Below are 16,256 nucleotides of genomic sequence, written 5' to 3' on the forward strand. Positions count from 1 at the left end.
GTCATTATCTTGAGTTCATTAACCCTGTAATAATCTGCAATGGGTGAGTGAGTCAGTGGTTACAGAGAATGCAAGTATTTAGGTTTTTGAATGCTCATACCTTGCTCTGCTGTGGTTGGACAGAACAAGAACTGTCTGGTTCCTCCAAACATACCACAGCACCACCTGCAGAGTCTGGGCCTGCACCACCTGCAGAGTCTGGGCCTGCACCACCTGCAGAGTCTGGGCCTGCACCACCTGCAGAGTCTGGGCCTGCACCACCTGCAGAGTCTGGGCCTGCACCACCTGCAGAGTCTGGGCCTGCACCACCTGCAGAGTCTGGGCCTGCACCACCTGCAGAGTCTGGGCCTGCACCACCTGCAAGACCGACAATATATATTGAAAAAACAGATGACTCATAACTGTTATTCCATATCAATCAAGCAGTGAGAGACAAAATAATTGTAATCATAGTGATACTCAAAAGCATGTCTGTGTCCTCTCCCCCAATCACCTTTGATTCTCAACAAGCCATCATCAGAGCGCTCCAGAACCACCTGGTCTATGGTGAAGGTGGCAGGTTGGGGCTGTGGGGCCGTTGGGTAGATCTTGGGACCATCATCCTGAACAGGAATGGACAACACTGATTAGCTCCATGGCATGGATAGCAGGCTAACTGTCATTTATTCAATCGGTCTCCTATGGATCGCTGTTGGGGCCTTACCACATATAACAACCATAGGGTGCACGTCAAATGACGTTATTTGACCCCAACAGAGTTCCATAGTCTCCCTGTCCCACCAGCTGACCTTCAGAGTGATGGTGACATTGTCCAGGCGGATCTTCATGGGCTGGACATCAGCACTGAGCTCATCCTCCAGGAAGGGCCCCAGGGTAGCCAGGGTGGATGCCAGGAGCTCCGCCCGACAGCCCTGCACACCCAGCTCCAGGTGACCTACCAACGCAGAGAGGGGACCGTGCCGTGCTGCAGAGGGACCCATCTCCATTCGCATGCCCACCACTGGAGCTGACCTGCAGCGCTGTCTCTGGTCCAGGGTGGACCCACCTGGAGATTAGGAAGGAGATTAGCAAGGAAAGCGTGAGTTATATAGTCAGAAAATGGGTACTACGGATATGGATCCCTGCTAGTCCGTTGGTTTCCATGATGACAACTTGTGCATGTCACTTCGGTTAATTGTGGGTTCTTGAGTGGCTCAGGAGTCCGAGTTTTGAAGAGCAGACTCTGAAGCATGAAGGACAGACATGTGCTTCCGCTGGTGTTGTGGGTCCGGTTGTGCGGGAATGGTGCTTGGATCTGGCTGCAGTTAGATGGTTGTTTCTGTCCCTCTCGAAGTGGTCTACTGCTGTGTGGGTTTTGGAGTGCCAGGTGGATCGGTTAGAGGTGATGTCTGTGAGTTGGCTGGGCTGGATATGGCAGAAATTGAGGTTGTGTTTAAGGTTGTCTTTGATGCGCTTTTTGGGTCGGCCTGTCTTCTGGTGCCCCTGCTGCTGCTCGCTAAAGAAGATCCTTCTTCAGAGATGATGTTGGGGCATCCTGATGGTGTGGCAGGTCCATCGGAGCTGTGTCTTAATGATCTTAGCTTTAACGCTGGTGCTGTTAGATTTCTGCAGTATCTCCAGGTAGGATACCTTGTCTTGCCACTGGATACCCATTATAGATCTCAAAGATTGTGTATGGAATGTCTCCAGCTGTTTGACCTGGAGACTTTACAGGGTCCAAGTTTCACAACCATACAACAGAGTTGTGACGACTACTGCATTGTAGATTTTTATATTTGTGGAAAGTGTGATGATTTAGTATCCTGTTCCTCAGCCTCCCAATGACTGGCTTGCTTTCTGGATTCTGCTAGTTATTTTTTGGTTGAGTGAGCCATCCTTGGAGATGGTGCTCCCCCCAGATATGTGAGGTGGTCAACATTCTGGAGCTCAGATCCCCTTAGGTGGATGCTGTGGACCACTGGGTTGGAGAGGGGTGATGGTTGACTGAAGACTACAGTTTTTTCTAAGCTGATGGTAAGACCGAAACTCTTGCAAGCTTCAACAAAGTTGTCTGCGAAAGACTGGAGGTCTGCCTCCGTTTGTGCGATTAGGGCACAGTCATCAGCAAAGAGGGCCTCACAGACAAGATGTTCTTGTGTTTTGGTCTTTGCTCTGAGCCTGTGCAGGTCGTAGATTGAACCCTCATCCCTGTATCTGATGTAGATGCCTTTGTTGAGGTCCTTAGTGGCGTGGTTGACGAGGGCAGTGAAAAAGAGGTTGAATAGCATCGGGCCCCAAGACACATTCTTACTTGATGCTGTTGGAGATGGGAAAGGCTTCAGAAATATCACCACCACAGTGGATCTGGCCTTGAATTCCGTCATTGAGTAGGATGTTGACTAGTGTTTGTTGCCTAGATGCTCGTAAAGATCTAAGTAGTTGGCTGAGGGGTCGACAGTGGATGTTCTGTTTACGTGATTGTCTAAAAGTAGCATTGAGTCTTCAGTTGTAACATTGGATCGAGAGAGTAAGATGATTACATGAGTCATTATGTGACTATATGAGTGTATGAGTGATTCACCGATGGAAGAGAGAAAGTAAGAGTAGGTTGGGAGCGTTCTTTAACAAAAAGAACAGCTATTATTGGAGACGTTGAGTGACAGTGGCTTGTGACAGTTGTTCAGTTAGACTGATGCTATAGTAAAGTGCAGTGTCTTTAGCTAGATAAGTTCTATTTCATTCTGGATGACTGTTAAGAGGCATTGTTTATTATCCAAGTCCAGTGAAAGCACTGCCACTGGCGGTCATCCAGAATGAAATAGAACCATATTTTTTTTTCATAACTTGAGGTTACCTGGCATTTGTCTGGCCAGCAGGTCAGAGACCCTTACGTTGCCCATCTGTCTGGAGGTGAGATGCTGGACCTCCACTGCCACCACCAGGTCCTCTCCCTTCAGGTCCGCCACACAGGCAATACCACTGAGCACCAGCAACAACACAGAGGCCTGCACAGTACAGTACAGGACAAGTAGTTACCCACAATAAAAATGATGCATTACCTAACTTACAGGTACAGTATGATTGTCGAGCATCCCTCTCGTGCATATACAGTGAGAGTGCTGACTAGGTCTGTGGCGGTCCTTAAATTTTGTCAGCCAGTGATTATCATGCAAATAACTGCTGGTCTCACGTTAATTGACCGTTAATTAACATAAACATGTTTATCATTTCCTGGCTTCCATGCATAGCCTACAAGCCACTGATGCAGACCGTTGAAACATCTACATTTTAAAAAGTCTAATAAATCCATTTAACAAATCCATCACAATAAATCCATTATTTATTTTAGACATGTCTAAAGAAACATAAGAAAATGTATCCTATTTCAGAAGAACAGAATAGCATATGCCTGTGGGCTACACTAGTTCATTTAGCATACAAGATTTGCTTAGAATTCCATGGCATTATTTTTATATTATTTTATAGTATGAAGAATCAATTGAACATTGCTGAATAAAATAGAAAGGATATTTTCTACAAATGATTTCGGAGGGAGTGCGCACATGCGGCTATCCTATTTTGAGCGGTTAACAAAGAAACAGGCCCTCCTATATACTTAATTTGGAGTTATTTATGCAACTTTAGTTGTGATGCAAATGTTAGTTATGCTATACAGTATGTTTAGATTTGTTATTCATTGCTGCATGATGCAACTCTAATGATAATTTGAAAAAAGTTTAGCTCTGCTCTGTTTCTTGCACAGGCTGCACACACAGACATCAGTCAATTTGACAAGCACTTGATAATATTCACACCCATCAGACTATGGGTGGCCTACTGTAACGAACGTTGTCGGGAGAAGGAGAAGAGGACCAAGGTGCAGCGTGGTAAGTATTCATAATACTTTTAATAAATACGAACACTTGAACAAAAACAACAAACGAACAGTTCTGCAAGGTGCAAAACACAAAACAGAAAACAACTACCCACCAAGCACAGGTGGGAATGAGGCTACCTAAGTATGGTTCTCAATCAGAGACAACGAAAGACAACTGCCTCTGATTGAGAACCACACCAGGCCAAACACCTAGAAATACAAAACATAGAACAAAACATAGAATGCTCACCCCAACTCACGCCCTGACCAAACAAAAATAGAGACATAAAAAAGGAACTAAGGTCAGGGCGTGGTCAAGTACCCCCCAAAGGTGCGGGAAAAAAAAAAACTGAACCTATAGGGGAGGGTCTAGGTGGGCATTTCACCGCGGTGGTGGCTCTAGTGCGGGACGTAGACCCCGCTCCACCTCTGGCTTGGCCCACATAGGTGGCGCCTCTAGAGCGGGGACTCTCGCCGCCGACCCCGGACTGGGGACCCGTAGCGGGCCCCGGATAGGAGGGAGACTCTGGCAGCTCCGGACAGGCGGGAGACTCTGGCAGCTCCGGACAGGCGGGAGACTCTGGCAGCTCCGGACAGGCGGGAGACTCTGGCAGCTCCGGACAGGCGGGAGACTCTGGCAGCTCCGGACAGGCGGGAGACTCTGGCAGCTCCGGACAGGCGGGAGACTCTGGCAGCTCCGGACAGGCGGGAGACTCTGGCAGCTCCGGACAGGCGGGAGACTCTGGCAGCTCCGGACAGGCGGGAGACTCTGGCAGCTCCGGACAGGCGGGAGACTCTGGCAGCTCCGGACAGGCGGGAGACTCTGGCAGCTCCGGACAGGCGGGAGACTCTGGCAGCTCCGGACAGGCGGGAGACTCTGGCAGCTCCGGACAGGCGGGAGACTCTGGCAGCTCCGGACAGGCGGGAGACTCTGGCAGCACCGGACAGGCGGGAGACTCTGGCAGCTCCGGACAGGCGGGAGACTCTGGCAGCTCCGGACAGGCGGGAGACTCTGGCAGCTCCGGACAGGCGGGAGACTCTGGCTTGGCTTCGTGCCACGGATCACCACTGGAGGCTTCGTGCCACGGATCACCACTGGAGGCTTCGTGCCACGGATCACCACTGGAGGCTTCTTGCCACGGATCATCACTGGAGGCTTCGTGCCACGGATCATCACTGGAGGCTTCGTGCCACGGATCATCACTGGAGGCTTCGTGCCACGGATCATCACTGGAGGCTTCGTGCCACGGATCATCACTGGAGGCTTCGTGCCACGGATCATCACTGGAGGCTTCGTGCCACGGATCATCACTGGAGGCTTCGTGCCACGGATCATCACTGGAGGCTTCTTGCCACGGATCATCACTGGAGGCTTCTTGCCACGGATCACCACTGGAGGCTTCGTGCCACGGATCACCACTGGAGGCTTCGTGCCACGGATCACCACTGGGGGGCTTCGTGCCACGGATCACCACTGGAGGCTTCGTGCCACGGATCACCACTGGAGGCTTCGTGCCACGGATCACCACTGGAGGCTTCGTGCCACGGATCATCACTGGAGGCTTCGTGCCACGGATCATCACTGGAGGCTTCGTGCAACGGATCACCACTGGAGGCTTCGTGCCACGGATCACCACTGGAGGCTTCGTGCCACGGATCACCACTGGAGGCTTCTTGCCACGGATCACCACTGGAGGCTTCTTACCACGGATCACCACTGGAGGCTTCGTGCCACGGCTCACCACTGGAGGCTTCGTGCCACGGATCACCACTGGTGGCTTCGTGCCACGGATCATCACTGGAGGCTTCGTGCCACGGATCATCACTGGAGGCTTCGAGCCACGGATCATCACTGGAGGCTTCGTGCCACGGATCATCACTGGAGGCTTCTTGCCACGGATCATCACTGGAGGCTTCGTGCCATGGTTCATCACTGGAGACTTCTTACCATGGATCATCACTGGAGGCTTCTTACCATGGATCACCACTGGAGGCTTCGTCCCATGGATCACCACTGGAGGCCTGGAGAGCAGGGCTGGCACACTCCGTCCTGGCTCGATGCCCACTCTCGCCCGGCGAGGAGCTGCGATGTAACGTACCGGGCTGTGAACGTGCACTGGAGACACCATGCGCTCCACCGCATAACACGGTGCCTGACCAGTACGACGCTCCACCCGGTAAGCACGGGGAGTGGGCTCAGGTCTCCAACCTGACTCCGCCACACTCCTCGTGTGCTCCCCCCCAAAAAGTTTTGGGGCTGCCTCTCGGGCTTCCTTGCCAGCCGTGTTCCCTCATACCACTGGTTCTCAGCTCTCGCCGCCTCCAGTTCTGATTTCGGGCGGCGATACTCCCCCGTTTTTTCCCAGGGTCCCTTGCCGTTCAAGATTTCCTCCCATGTCCAGGAGTCCATTCCTCCACGCTGCTTGGTCCGTTGGTGGTGGGTAGTTCTGTAACAAACGTCATCGGGAGAAGGAGAAGAGGACCAAGGTGCAGCGTGGTAAGTATTCATAATACTTTTAATAAATACGAACACTTGAACAAAAACAACAAAACGACAAACGAACAGTTCTGCAAGGTGCAATACACAAAACAACTACCCACCAAGCACGGGTGGGAATGAGGCTACCTAAGTATGGTTCTCAATCAGAGACAACGATAGACAGCTGCCTCTGATTGAGAACCACACCAGGCCAAACACCTAGAAATACAAAACATAGAACAAAACATAGAATGCTCACCCCAACTCACACCCTGACCAAACCAAAATAAAGACATAAAAAAGGAACTAAGGTCAGGGCGTGACACCTACAAAAAATGTTTTTGCAAATGGAGGTTACGTGTGGTTACGTTTTTAATATGAAAGCATAGGCAGCGCATACATTTTCCTAAAGTAAATTGAATTGCCAAAATGATATAGCCTACTTATCCTACTCCTGTCTATACAGAAATACATTAACATCGTTTGGAAAGCAAATGGTTATTGCTGTAAAGAGAAGACAAAGAAAAGACTGATCTGTATTTTAAATAAAATTTCTCAACTTAATTGAGCGAACAACTGTATAGCCTATCTTATTAGCACCAGTGGAGAGCATGGCAATATCCCCAGTGAGTGCGCATTGCACATATTCACTATTTATCACTGTTGATTCAGTGCTACTTAAGTTTGTTTTTTGACAATCATTTCCTCCTCCAGTTTCCATATTCCATTTGTGTCTTCCAATCTTGTATGCTTATTATATGGACAACGTCGTCTTTATTGATCTGTTTGTCAGTGTCAGCAGAGTAGGCTACCCTGTAATTTATCGTATTAAAAAACATTCTGCTAATGTCTCCAGTCATATAGGGTGTAGTAGAATTGCATGAAATGTGTTTATAAAAAGCCACATTTTCCCATGCAAAGAAAGAAGAAACGTATCTGGTATTGCCTAGGCCTACTCTACGCTATATGCGCTCAGCCATCGAACAGTCTTTCTTTACAAACAGTGATTGAGTTATATTACTAGCCTAAATTATGACTATCCAATATACTCATCACATTATGAATAATAGTAGGCTATCTTGCAATCTACTGCAGAGATAGCCTGCAGAGTTCTGTCATACTATCCAGGTCCGTGCCCAAACAATTCGAGCTTCTACTTTTAAAAATCCACCTTTCCAGAAACAAGTCTCTCACCATTGCCGCTTGTTATAGACCCCCCTCAGCCCCCAGCTGTGCCCTGGACACCATATGTGAACTGATTGGCCCCCATCTATCTTCAGAATTCGTACTGTTAGGTGACCTAAACTGGGACATGCTTAACACCCCGGCCGTCCTACAATCTAAACTAGATGCCCTCAATCTCACACAAATTATCAAGGAACCTACCAGGTACAACCCTAAATCCGTAACCATGGGCACCCTCATAGATATCACCTGACCAACTTGCCCTCTAAATACACCTCTGCTGTCTTCAACCAGGATCTCAGCGATCAATGCATCATTGCCTGCGTCCGTAATGGGTCCGTGGTCAAACGAACACCCCTCATCACTGTCAAAAGCTCCCTAAAAGACTTCAGCGAGCAGGCCTTTCTAATCGACCTGACCCGGGTATCCTGGAAGGATATTGACCTCATCCCGTCAGTAGAGGATGCCTGGTTGCTCTTTAAAAGTGCTTTCCTCACAATTTTAAATAAGCATGCTGTCACGCCCTGACCATAGTTTGCTTTGTATGTTTCTATGTTTTGTTTGGTCAGGGTGTGATCTGAGTGGGCATTCTATGTTGTATGTCTAATTTGTCTATTTCTATGTGTTTGGCCTGATATGGTTCTCAATCAGAGGCAGGTGTTAGTCATTGTCTCTGATTGGGAACCATATTTAGGTAGCCTGTTTAGTATTGTGGGTTGCGGGTGATTGTTCCTGTGTCTTTTTGTATGTCACCATACGGGACTGTTGCGTTTTTGTTCGTTTGTCCGTTTATTGTTTTGTTCTTTGTTTCCAAGTTTTCGAATTAAAATGGATAATCATCACGCTGCATTTTGGTCCTCCGATCCTTCTTACTACTCCTCCTCAGATGAGGAGGACGACGAATGTGACACATGCCCCATTCAAAAAATGTAGAACTAAGACCAGATATAGCCCCTGGTTCATCCCAGACTTGGCTGCCCTTGACCAGCACAAAAACATCCTGTGGCATACTGCATTAGCAGCGAAAGCAGAGCGGCAGCGTTACGAGGGAACACGGCTAGCAAGGAAGCCCGAGAGGCAGCCCCCCCCCCCCAACTCCCGTCCCGTTCACTGGTAGTTTGGCTGAGTCAGGTTGGAGACCTGAGCCAACTCCCCGTGCTTACAGTGGCGAGCGTCGTACTGGTCAGGCACCGTGTTATGCGGTGGAGCGCATGTTGTCTCCAGTACGCGTTCTTAGCCCGGTGCGCTACATTCCAGCTCCCCACATCTGCCGGGCTAAGGTGAGCATCCAGCCAGGACGGGTTGTGCCAGCCCTGCTCTCCAGACCTCCATTGCGCCTCCTCGGCCCAGTATATCCTGCACCGGCTCTGCACACTGTGTCTCCGGTACGTCTGCACAGCCCAGTGCGTCCTGTGCCAGCGCCCCGCATTTGCAGGGTGTAGATAACCACCCAGCCAGGACGGGTTGTGCAGGCTCCAAGCTCGAGACCTCCAGTGCGCCTCCACGGCCCAGTGTATCCGGTGCCTCTGCCAAGGACAGGGCCTCCTGTATGTCTCTCCAGCCTGGTGAGTCCTGTGCCTGCACCCAAAACTAATCCTCCTGTATGTCTCCTCAGCCTGGTGAGCGCACGTACCAGACTACCCATACGTTTCCTCACTCCAGTGATGATCCATGGCAAGAAGCCTCCAGTGATGATTCATGGCAAGAAGCCTCCAGTGATGATTCATGGCAAGAAGCCTCCAGTGATGATCCATGGCACGAAGCCTCCAGTGATGATCCATGGCAAGAAGCCTCCAGCGATGATCCATGGCACGAAGCCTCCAGCGATGATCCATGGCACGAAGCCTCCAGCGATGATCCATGGCACGAAGCCTCCAGCGATGATCCATGGCACGAAGCCTCCAGCGAGGAGTCATGGCACGAAGCCTCCAGCGACGGTCCCCTGTCCAGAGCCTCCAGCGACGGTCCCCAGTCCGGAGCCTTCAGCGACGTTCCCCAGTCCGGAGCCTCCAGCGACGGTCTCCAGTCCAGGGCCCCCAGCGACGGTCCCCAGTCCGGAGCCTCCAGCGACGGTCTCCATTCCGGAGCCTCCAGCGACGGTCTCCATTCCGGAGCCTCCAGCGACGGTCTCCATTCCGGAGCCTCCAGCGACGGTCTCCATTCCGGAGCCTCCAGCGACGGTCTCCAGTCCGGGGCTATGGTCCGGGGCTATGGCCTATTTATTGCCGTACCTCCCTAATCTTACTACATTTGCACACATTATACATAGATTTTTCTATTGTGTTATTGACTGTACGTTTGTTTATCCCATGTGTAACTCTGTGTTGTTGTTTTTGTCGCACTGCTTTGCTTTATCTTGGCCAGGTCGCAGTTATAAATGAGAACTTGTTCTCAACTGGCCTACCTGGCTAAATAAAGGTGAAATAAAATCTTACATAAGTCTGCAAATGAGATGATGCCTAGAATTCTTTATTATAAAGATTCCTTTATATGGGGAAAATTTGCTTCCAAAAAACTTGAAACTCAAACGTCGCCTATGTATGCCAGGATGTAAAGCGGATTAATGTGCTTAATTTTAAGAAGTGAGCAATAAATATAGCAGCACGAGAAATCTGGAATCCTCTTTAAAAAAATGGCCAATCAAAACCCTGTTTTCACATGCGATTACGCAATGACTGGGCTTATAGGAACATGTTTCACTAGGCTCTGTGCTCTCTAACCATGTCCCAGGGGTCCTAGGCCTAGAGGCTTCGTTTGGAGTTACTTGGCCAAACCTTATCATATGTTTATATAGGCCTATGGGCTAGGCTACATGACATGACAAAAAGTCACAAAAAAAGGCATATGCTGTTTCTTGATGCTGGGCATCATTCACAAGTGATAGGCTAATATGGTCACCCATCAGACTATTCTTAATTTAATCTTGTCTTTACATATACTAAAGAATATATGTGTGAAATTTGATTTGATTTAGAATGGACCATTATCATGCGCCTGTCACCACAGGGGCAGGGAAAGAAAATGTAATCTATGCACATAAATAGTGAATGGAGGACGCTTTTCCCACGGTGCATTTTAATGCCAGTCATGTAGGCTATACTCCTGTTGTAAAGCAAAGCAATGTGCTTAATATTAGGAGAGTTGAGAAATAAAAATAGTAATGGGCTCTCATGAAGTGTTTGATTTGATTTTCGATTGCATTTTCCTTTATGTCAGAGTGACTAGAGGGACAATAAATCGCTGAGTACCAGGTCATTAACGACTGGCAGTTAAGCAAGTTTGATAGGCTACTAATGACCATCAGCAGCATCAGAACGCACTTTTGGAGAAGCCTAGTTACCATGACTAAACGGTCAAGTGGAATTTGACTGCGGTCATGACTCGTGGCTGCCAGTGTGGTGGTAATACGGTCACCGTAACAGCCCTATTTCTGACAATGCCTCTACTGTCGGCCTCTGTAATGTCACACTAGACAGTGTGTGTTTGTAAAATGGGACTTACTGTGTCCTGTGTGATGTCCTCAATGCTCTGGGACAGGGAGCTGCTCAGGTCGGCTGATGACCCCCCCTCTGTCCCCGGGGCAGCGCTGCCTCCACTGTCCATGGGCCCCAGGGTGCTGTAGGGGCGCATCATGGACTCTACTCCTGACTCTGAAATCACAACAGAACGCACAGGGGCAGAGAAAACTCTTACTTATGGCCAGACGTTGACAGTGGGATTCAAGACTAAGCAGCATATTGTTTTGAAACCATGTTACTAGCGAGATAGATACTGTTTCTTTTCAAATGTTCTGTCTTTGTGTGACTGTTCTTGTCTATCAGTGTTTTGTTACTTGTCATGTTTTATGTTTTTGTATGAGCCCAAGGAAGAATAGCTGCTGCTTCTGAAAAAGCTAACAGGGATCTGAATAAATCAATAAACTATTGATACAATATGCATCTATGTTGTGGAGTTTGGATGAGGAGTTACCATCCATGAGAAGGTTGTCGCTAGAGTCGCTGTCCACTGAGAGGTGGTCGTCGGGCAGGCTTCCGTCCAGGATGGCGCTGTCAAATGAGTATTGCGAGAGAGACAGCTTCATGGACTGGAGCCGCAGACTGGCCATAGGGCATCCCTCCTCGGGGCGCTGCTCCCTACACAAACAGAAAACAGGAAACAGACTTTATGATCAATCACACCAGTAAAACCACACATCCATACAGTTGACACTATGGACTTGATAGACCTGTACTCTATATAATCTACTGCATTTTGCCATCTTTATATAATACATGTATCACTAGCCACTTTAAACTATGCACTTTTATGCTTACATACCCTACATTACTCATCTCATATGTATATACTGTACTCGATACCATCTACTGCATCTTGCCTATGCCGTTCTGTACCATCACTTATTCATATATCTTTATGTACATATTCTTTATCCCTTTACACTTGTGTGTATAAGGTAGTAGTTGTGGAATTGTTAGGTTAGATTACTCGTTGGTTATTACTGCATTGTCGGAACTAGAAGCACAAGCATTTCGCTACACTCGCATTAACATCTGCTAACCATGTGTATGTGACAAATAAAATTTGATTTGATTTGATTTGACCATAACCATATGGTGTAATGACAACAGCAAAGCAGGAGAGCATCCTGGGAAACCTACTTGGCCTGTGTAGTGAACAGCTTGCTCATCCCCGCCCCGCGACTCATGAAGCTGAAGGCATCTTTTGTGATGGAGAACGCCCCTTTAGTCAGGTCCAGTGAGGCACTAAAGGCATCTTTGGTGACGTCCTTGGTTGCGGTGAGGGCGTTGGACAGCTCTTCCTCCAGGCTGAAGGTAGAGGGGTCCCTAGACAGGAGGGAGGGATGGTGTTCAGGGGAGAAGGGAGGAGAGGGGACAGGACCATCCTCCTGGGTTGTCTCCCCCTCCATGACCTCTACTGCCTCGCTGGCCTCCTCTACCACACCATCCACTTCCTGCTCAATGGGAGGAGAGCTGTTGACGGTAGCAGTACCGTTTCCTATCCCACTGTCCTCCAGAGGGCCTGGCGATGTAACCTGGTGAGTGGGGGAGAGGTCGGAGTCTGTCAGGCTTTCAGATCCTGGGGTGTGGGCCTCCTCCTCCTCTGGCTCCATGGCTGCAGGTGGTAGCAGGAGCCCCAGCTCCACTGAGTCCATTAGGAGGGCTAGGCACATCGTAGGGGGCTCAGACTCCTGGCCCATGGCCTGCTTAGCATCCCTGGTGTCCCGGCCCAGCTCGCCCCCCAGCCTGGCCAGGGTGTCCTTCATCCGCAGCAGGGCCACATACTGGTAGTGGTTGAGCCACACTTTGACCGGTGTGATGGCCTGGGCCAGGAAGTGAATAGAGGCCACTGGAGCCTCCTTTTTACTGTCCTGGTTGGGGTGGTCAGGGTTGGAAGGGAGCTGGTTCTCCTGCTCTGAGGATCCATGGTTGGGATCTACAGGAGCTGGTTCACTGGGAGAGGAGACCAGGGAACAGCCCTTAAACGCACATGGACGACATATCCACACAGACGTGCTGAAAGGCTCCACGAAGGGGTGAGCTCTGCCCTTGTTGCTTTTCCGTGCCCCCTCGAAGATCACTGACAGGCGGGAGAGACTTAGGAACCAGACGTCCTTGGCTCGGAGGGGCCTCATGTCAGAAAAGGGCTGGGGCTCCATCTCCAGGGAGTGCTGGAAGAAGGCAGAGGGTAGGGGGAGAAAGGCGCTCTGGTCTCGGGGGAAGGAGCAGGGGGGAGCGGACTGGAAGAAGTGGCAGGTGGAGAAGCTGCTGTAGGTGGCGTTGAGGTCGGCCCGGGTGCCGTGTGGGGAGTGGCAGGTGTTGCTGAGGACCGTCTGGGGAACAGTGATGTTCAGGGACTGGGGCCTGTCTTGGTGGTCCATGATGGATGACTCCAGGGGAATGATCAACTGCAGACAGACAGGGGCGAGGCACAGAATCAGTCATCTACTGACCTTATACATTAACCTAACAATAACATAAACTCCAACGTTTACATGATGTGCCCCTAGAGAGAAAACTGCTCATCATAAAGACACAAGCCGCATTACAAAATGGTGAAGGGCATAAATTTCCATCCAATTTTCATGAGCAACACTAACTGTTTGCAACATTTCCAATGACGTAAAAGTTGTGTAATGAGCTGCAATACTCTGCTGCTAAAAGGGAACCAGCCTGCAACGATGCAGCTCTCTTCCTCCTGAGAACTTGGCCTGGTTTCATTCATTCAAACTCACCTTGATCTGTGCTGCGTCCATGCGGATGTCCACGTGCTCCTCTGCCTTGCTGCCGTCCTGGAGGTGGTAGAAGGCTTTGACCTGCTCCAGGGTATGCAGCAGGCCCCGCGAGAACAGGTTGACCCACAGCAGACTGGCTGGGTCTAGGCACAGCTGTAGGCCGTTCAGCTGGGTATACAGGTTAGTGTTGGGTACTGGGGAATGAGAGGGGGTTGGAGAGAGGAACATTTGTTCAGTTGTTGTAAGATAATATTCTAATGGTTTGTTTTGTTCCACAAAAAAACGGAATATTAAATCGGAGGATCTGCAAGAAAATACTGTTTCAATAATTTACTAAGATAATACCAGTTTACTATAAACACACAACAGTATATACATAATGTGGTCAGCTCATACCAGGCAAACCGGGGTTGTCAGGGAAGTAATACTCTGTGAATTGCAGGTGGATGGCTGGAATATTGTCTGCTAGGTTCAGGGCCTTGCGGTTACATGATAGTAAGGACTGGGTCTTCTTGCTGTGGCGTCCCCCTGTAGACACCTGTGTGAGGGGATGGGGTGGCAATGATGATTCATATGAAATTGATCTCTAAAGTGCTTTTCTCGCATCGAAAATGTAACAATCGGCAGGAGTGAAGTAATGAGTTTTCTGACTGTCAGAGTGAACGGAACTCACGAGGAACTTTTACTCAATGCAGTACTAACTATACACCATGGTTCCGTAATAGACGGCCCAAATTCGGCCCGGGGCTGATTTTATTTGGAACCCCCACACTAAAGTGATTTTAATTTAGGAAATCTGTTCACACGTATTCACACGCATAAATACAGGCATATGCGATCGTATCCCAATGTAATCAAGGTTTGAAATAATTCTGTTTATGTCAAATACTATATCTGTTTGACTTTCTTACGGTCAATTTGCAGTGTACAAATTATCTAACTATGTTCCGGCCCCCCGACCATCGTTCAAGGAAAAATTGGCGAACAGCTGAATGTAATTGGGGACCCCTGCTATACACCATCGAATGCAAAAAAATATGTTATTTATTTTCAAAGAAAAAGGGGAACAACTACCAACTCAACCCAAAAATACCCATAATCATGTCATGCTGCATTTGAAATCAGTTTTCTTCTACGGCTGGAAAATATGAAACTACTGAGCTTTATTTGTGGTGGCAGGGGTTTTCTACATCACAGCTGACATGCTTTAGGGTAGTCGAGCATGACGAGGTGAAAAAGATTTCCTCTCTTAAGCGGTCCACACAGTTCATGCACGTCGATTTGCACTTGGGAGGAATACGATTATTTTGGAGCAAAGCACACCTTTTGGTAACATGATACTTTGCCTGTCCATGAAATAGCAACATTCACAAGGGGGCGATAGCAGAGATTTTATTTCTGTTGTCTTCCCATTTGTGGTAAAAGGCAAATAAGAATGATGTTGAAAACATCCCCACTGTAAACTAATTTGAAAGAAAACCAACTGCATATTTATGAATAATAGCTACATGTAATGAAAGTTTAGGTTTGTTTTACATTACCTCTTTTTGTGCCTGCCAATAGGCTGTAGGCTACTCTGACAGCAACTTGCTAGCTGGCTAAAAACAGAAAGCAAGCACAGTCTCACCTGATGGATATCAAGGTCGTCCAATCGTACCACCACACAGCTAGAGCGGAGCCTCTTCAGAGGGTTCCCTGGGGGAAGAGGTGCTATTGAGTTCCTCCTGGAGCTCTGATCCCTGTCAGGGGGGCTGGGCTGTCCATCTGTGTCAAGAGAGAGCCAATTTGGGCCCGATAATGACACAGTGAGTACAAAAAGACCACATCAAACATTCCTGTTCAGTATCTATCAACACCTTTTCTCTTTCCTTATTAATAACTTAACTTACACAAGGTAGCTATTCTCATCACTAGGTACAGGTTTGTCTGTTGGTGTATCAGATCCATACTACAATAAGTTAACCTGGTAGTGAATCTGTTTTAGGAGTCTCACCGTGAGCCCTCTTGGCAGGGGAGTCCTTGGCCTGGTTGGGGATCTCAGAGTGTGGACCAGGGATACCTGACGCCTCCACCCTCCTCTGGAACTCCTGCAGCAGTCTGCAAGCCCACTGGGCTCGGGCCTCCATTGCTCCACAGTGACGCTCCCAGTGCTGACAGCCATCAGCTGCAGGTCAAATGTTACTTTTATTTTATTTAACTAGGCAAGTCAGTTAAGAACAAATTATTATTTACAATGACGGCCTACCCCGGCCAAACCCTAACCCGGACAATTCTGGGCCAATTGTGTGAAGTATCACGGCCGGTTGTGATACAGCCTCTGTAGTGACGCCTCTAGCATTGAGATGCAGTGCCTTAGACCGCTGCGCCACTCGGGAGCCCTACGTTATGTCATACAAAGGTCATTCATTAGAGTTATACAATAGGGTTCAGTGCATCCCCAGGGTTATTATTGAAAGAATCCCATCTTTCATACTAATCAAAAT

General features: G+C 48.8%; 1 protein-coding gene across 1 annotated transcript in view; it reads right to left on the bottom strand.

Annotated features, from left to right (window-relative positions):
* Positions 1 to 16,256, bottom strand: part of LOC129829984 (bridge-like lipid transfer protein family member 3A) — an 80,628-nt gene that overhangs the window by 3,945 nt on the left and 60,427 nt on the right. The window contains exons 10-20 of the mRNA XM_055892073.1: positions 15,767 to 15,937; positions 15,401 to 15,537; positions 14,170 to 14,311; positions 13,774 to 13,967; positions 12,179 to 13,446; positions 11,490 to 11,653; positions 11,022 to 11,170; positions 2,834 to 2,984; positions 789 to 1,045; positions 494 to 602; positions 101 to 357 (exon numbers count right to left, since the gene is read on the bottom strand). Coding sequence (XP_055748048.1) covers positions 101 to 357; positions 494 to 602; positions 789 to 1,045; positions 2,834 to 2,984; positions 11,022 to 11,170; positions 11,490 to 11,653; positions 12,179 to 13,446; positions 13,774 to 13,967; positions 14,170 to 14,311; positions 15,401 to 15,537; positions 15,767 to 15,937 — 2,999 coding nt within the window. The remainder of the gene's footprint in view (positions 1 to 100; positions 358 to 493; positions 603 to 788; positions 1,046 to 2,833; positions 2,985 to 11,021; positions 11,171 to 11,489; positions 11,654 to 12,178; positions 13,447 to 13,773; positions 13,968 to 14,169; positions 14,312 to 15,400; positions 15,538 to 15,766; positions 15,938 to 16,256) is intronic.

This window comes from Salvelinus fontinalis, chromosome 31, assembly GCF_029448725.1.
Source record: "Salvelinus fontinalis isolate EN_2023a chromosome 31, ASM2944872v1, whole genome shotgun sequence".
Classification (NCBI taxonomy): Eukaryota; Metazoa; Chordata; class Actinopteri; order Salmoniformes; family Salmonidae; genus Salvelinus; species Salvelinus fontinalis.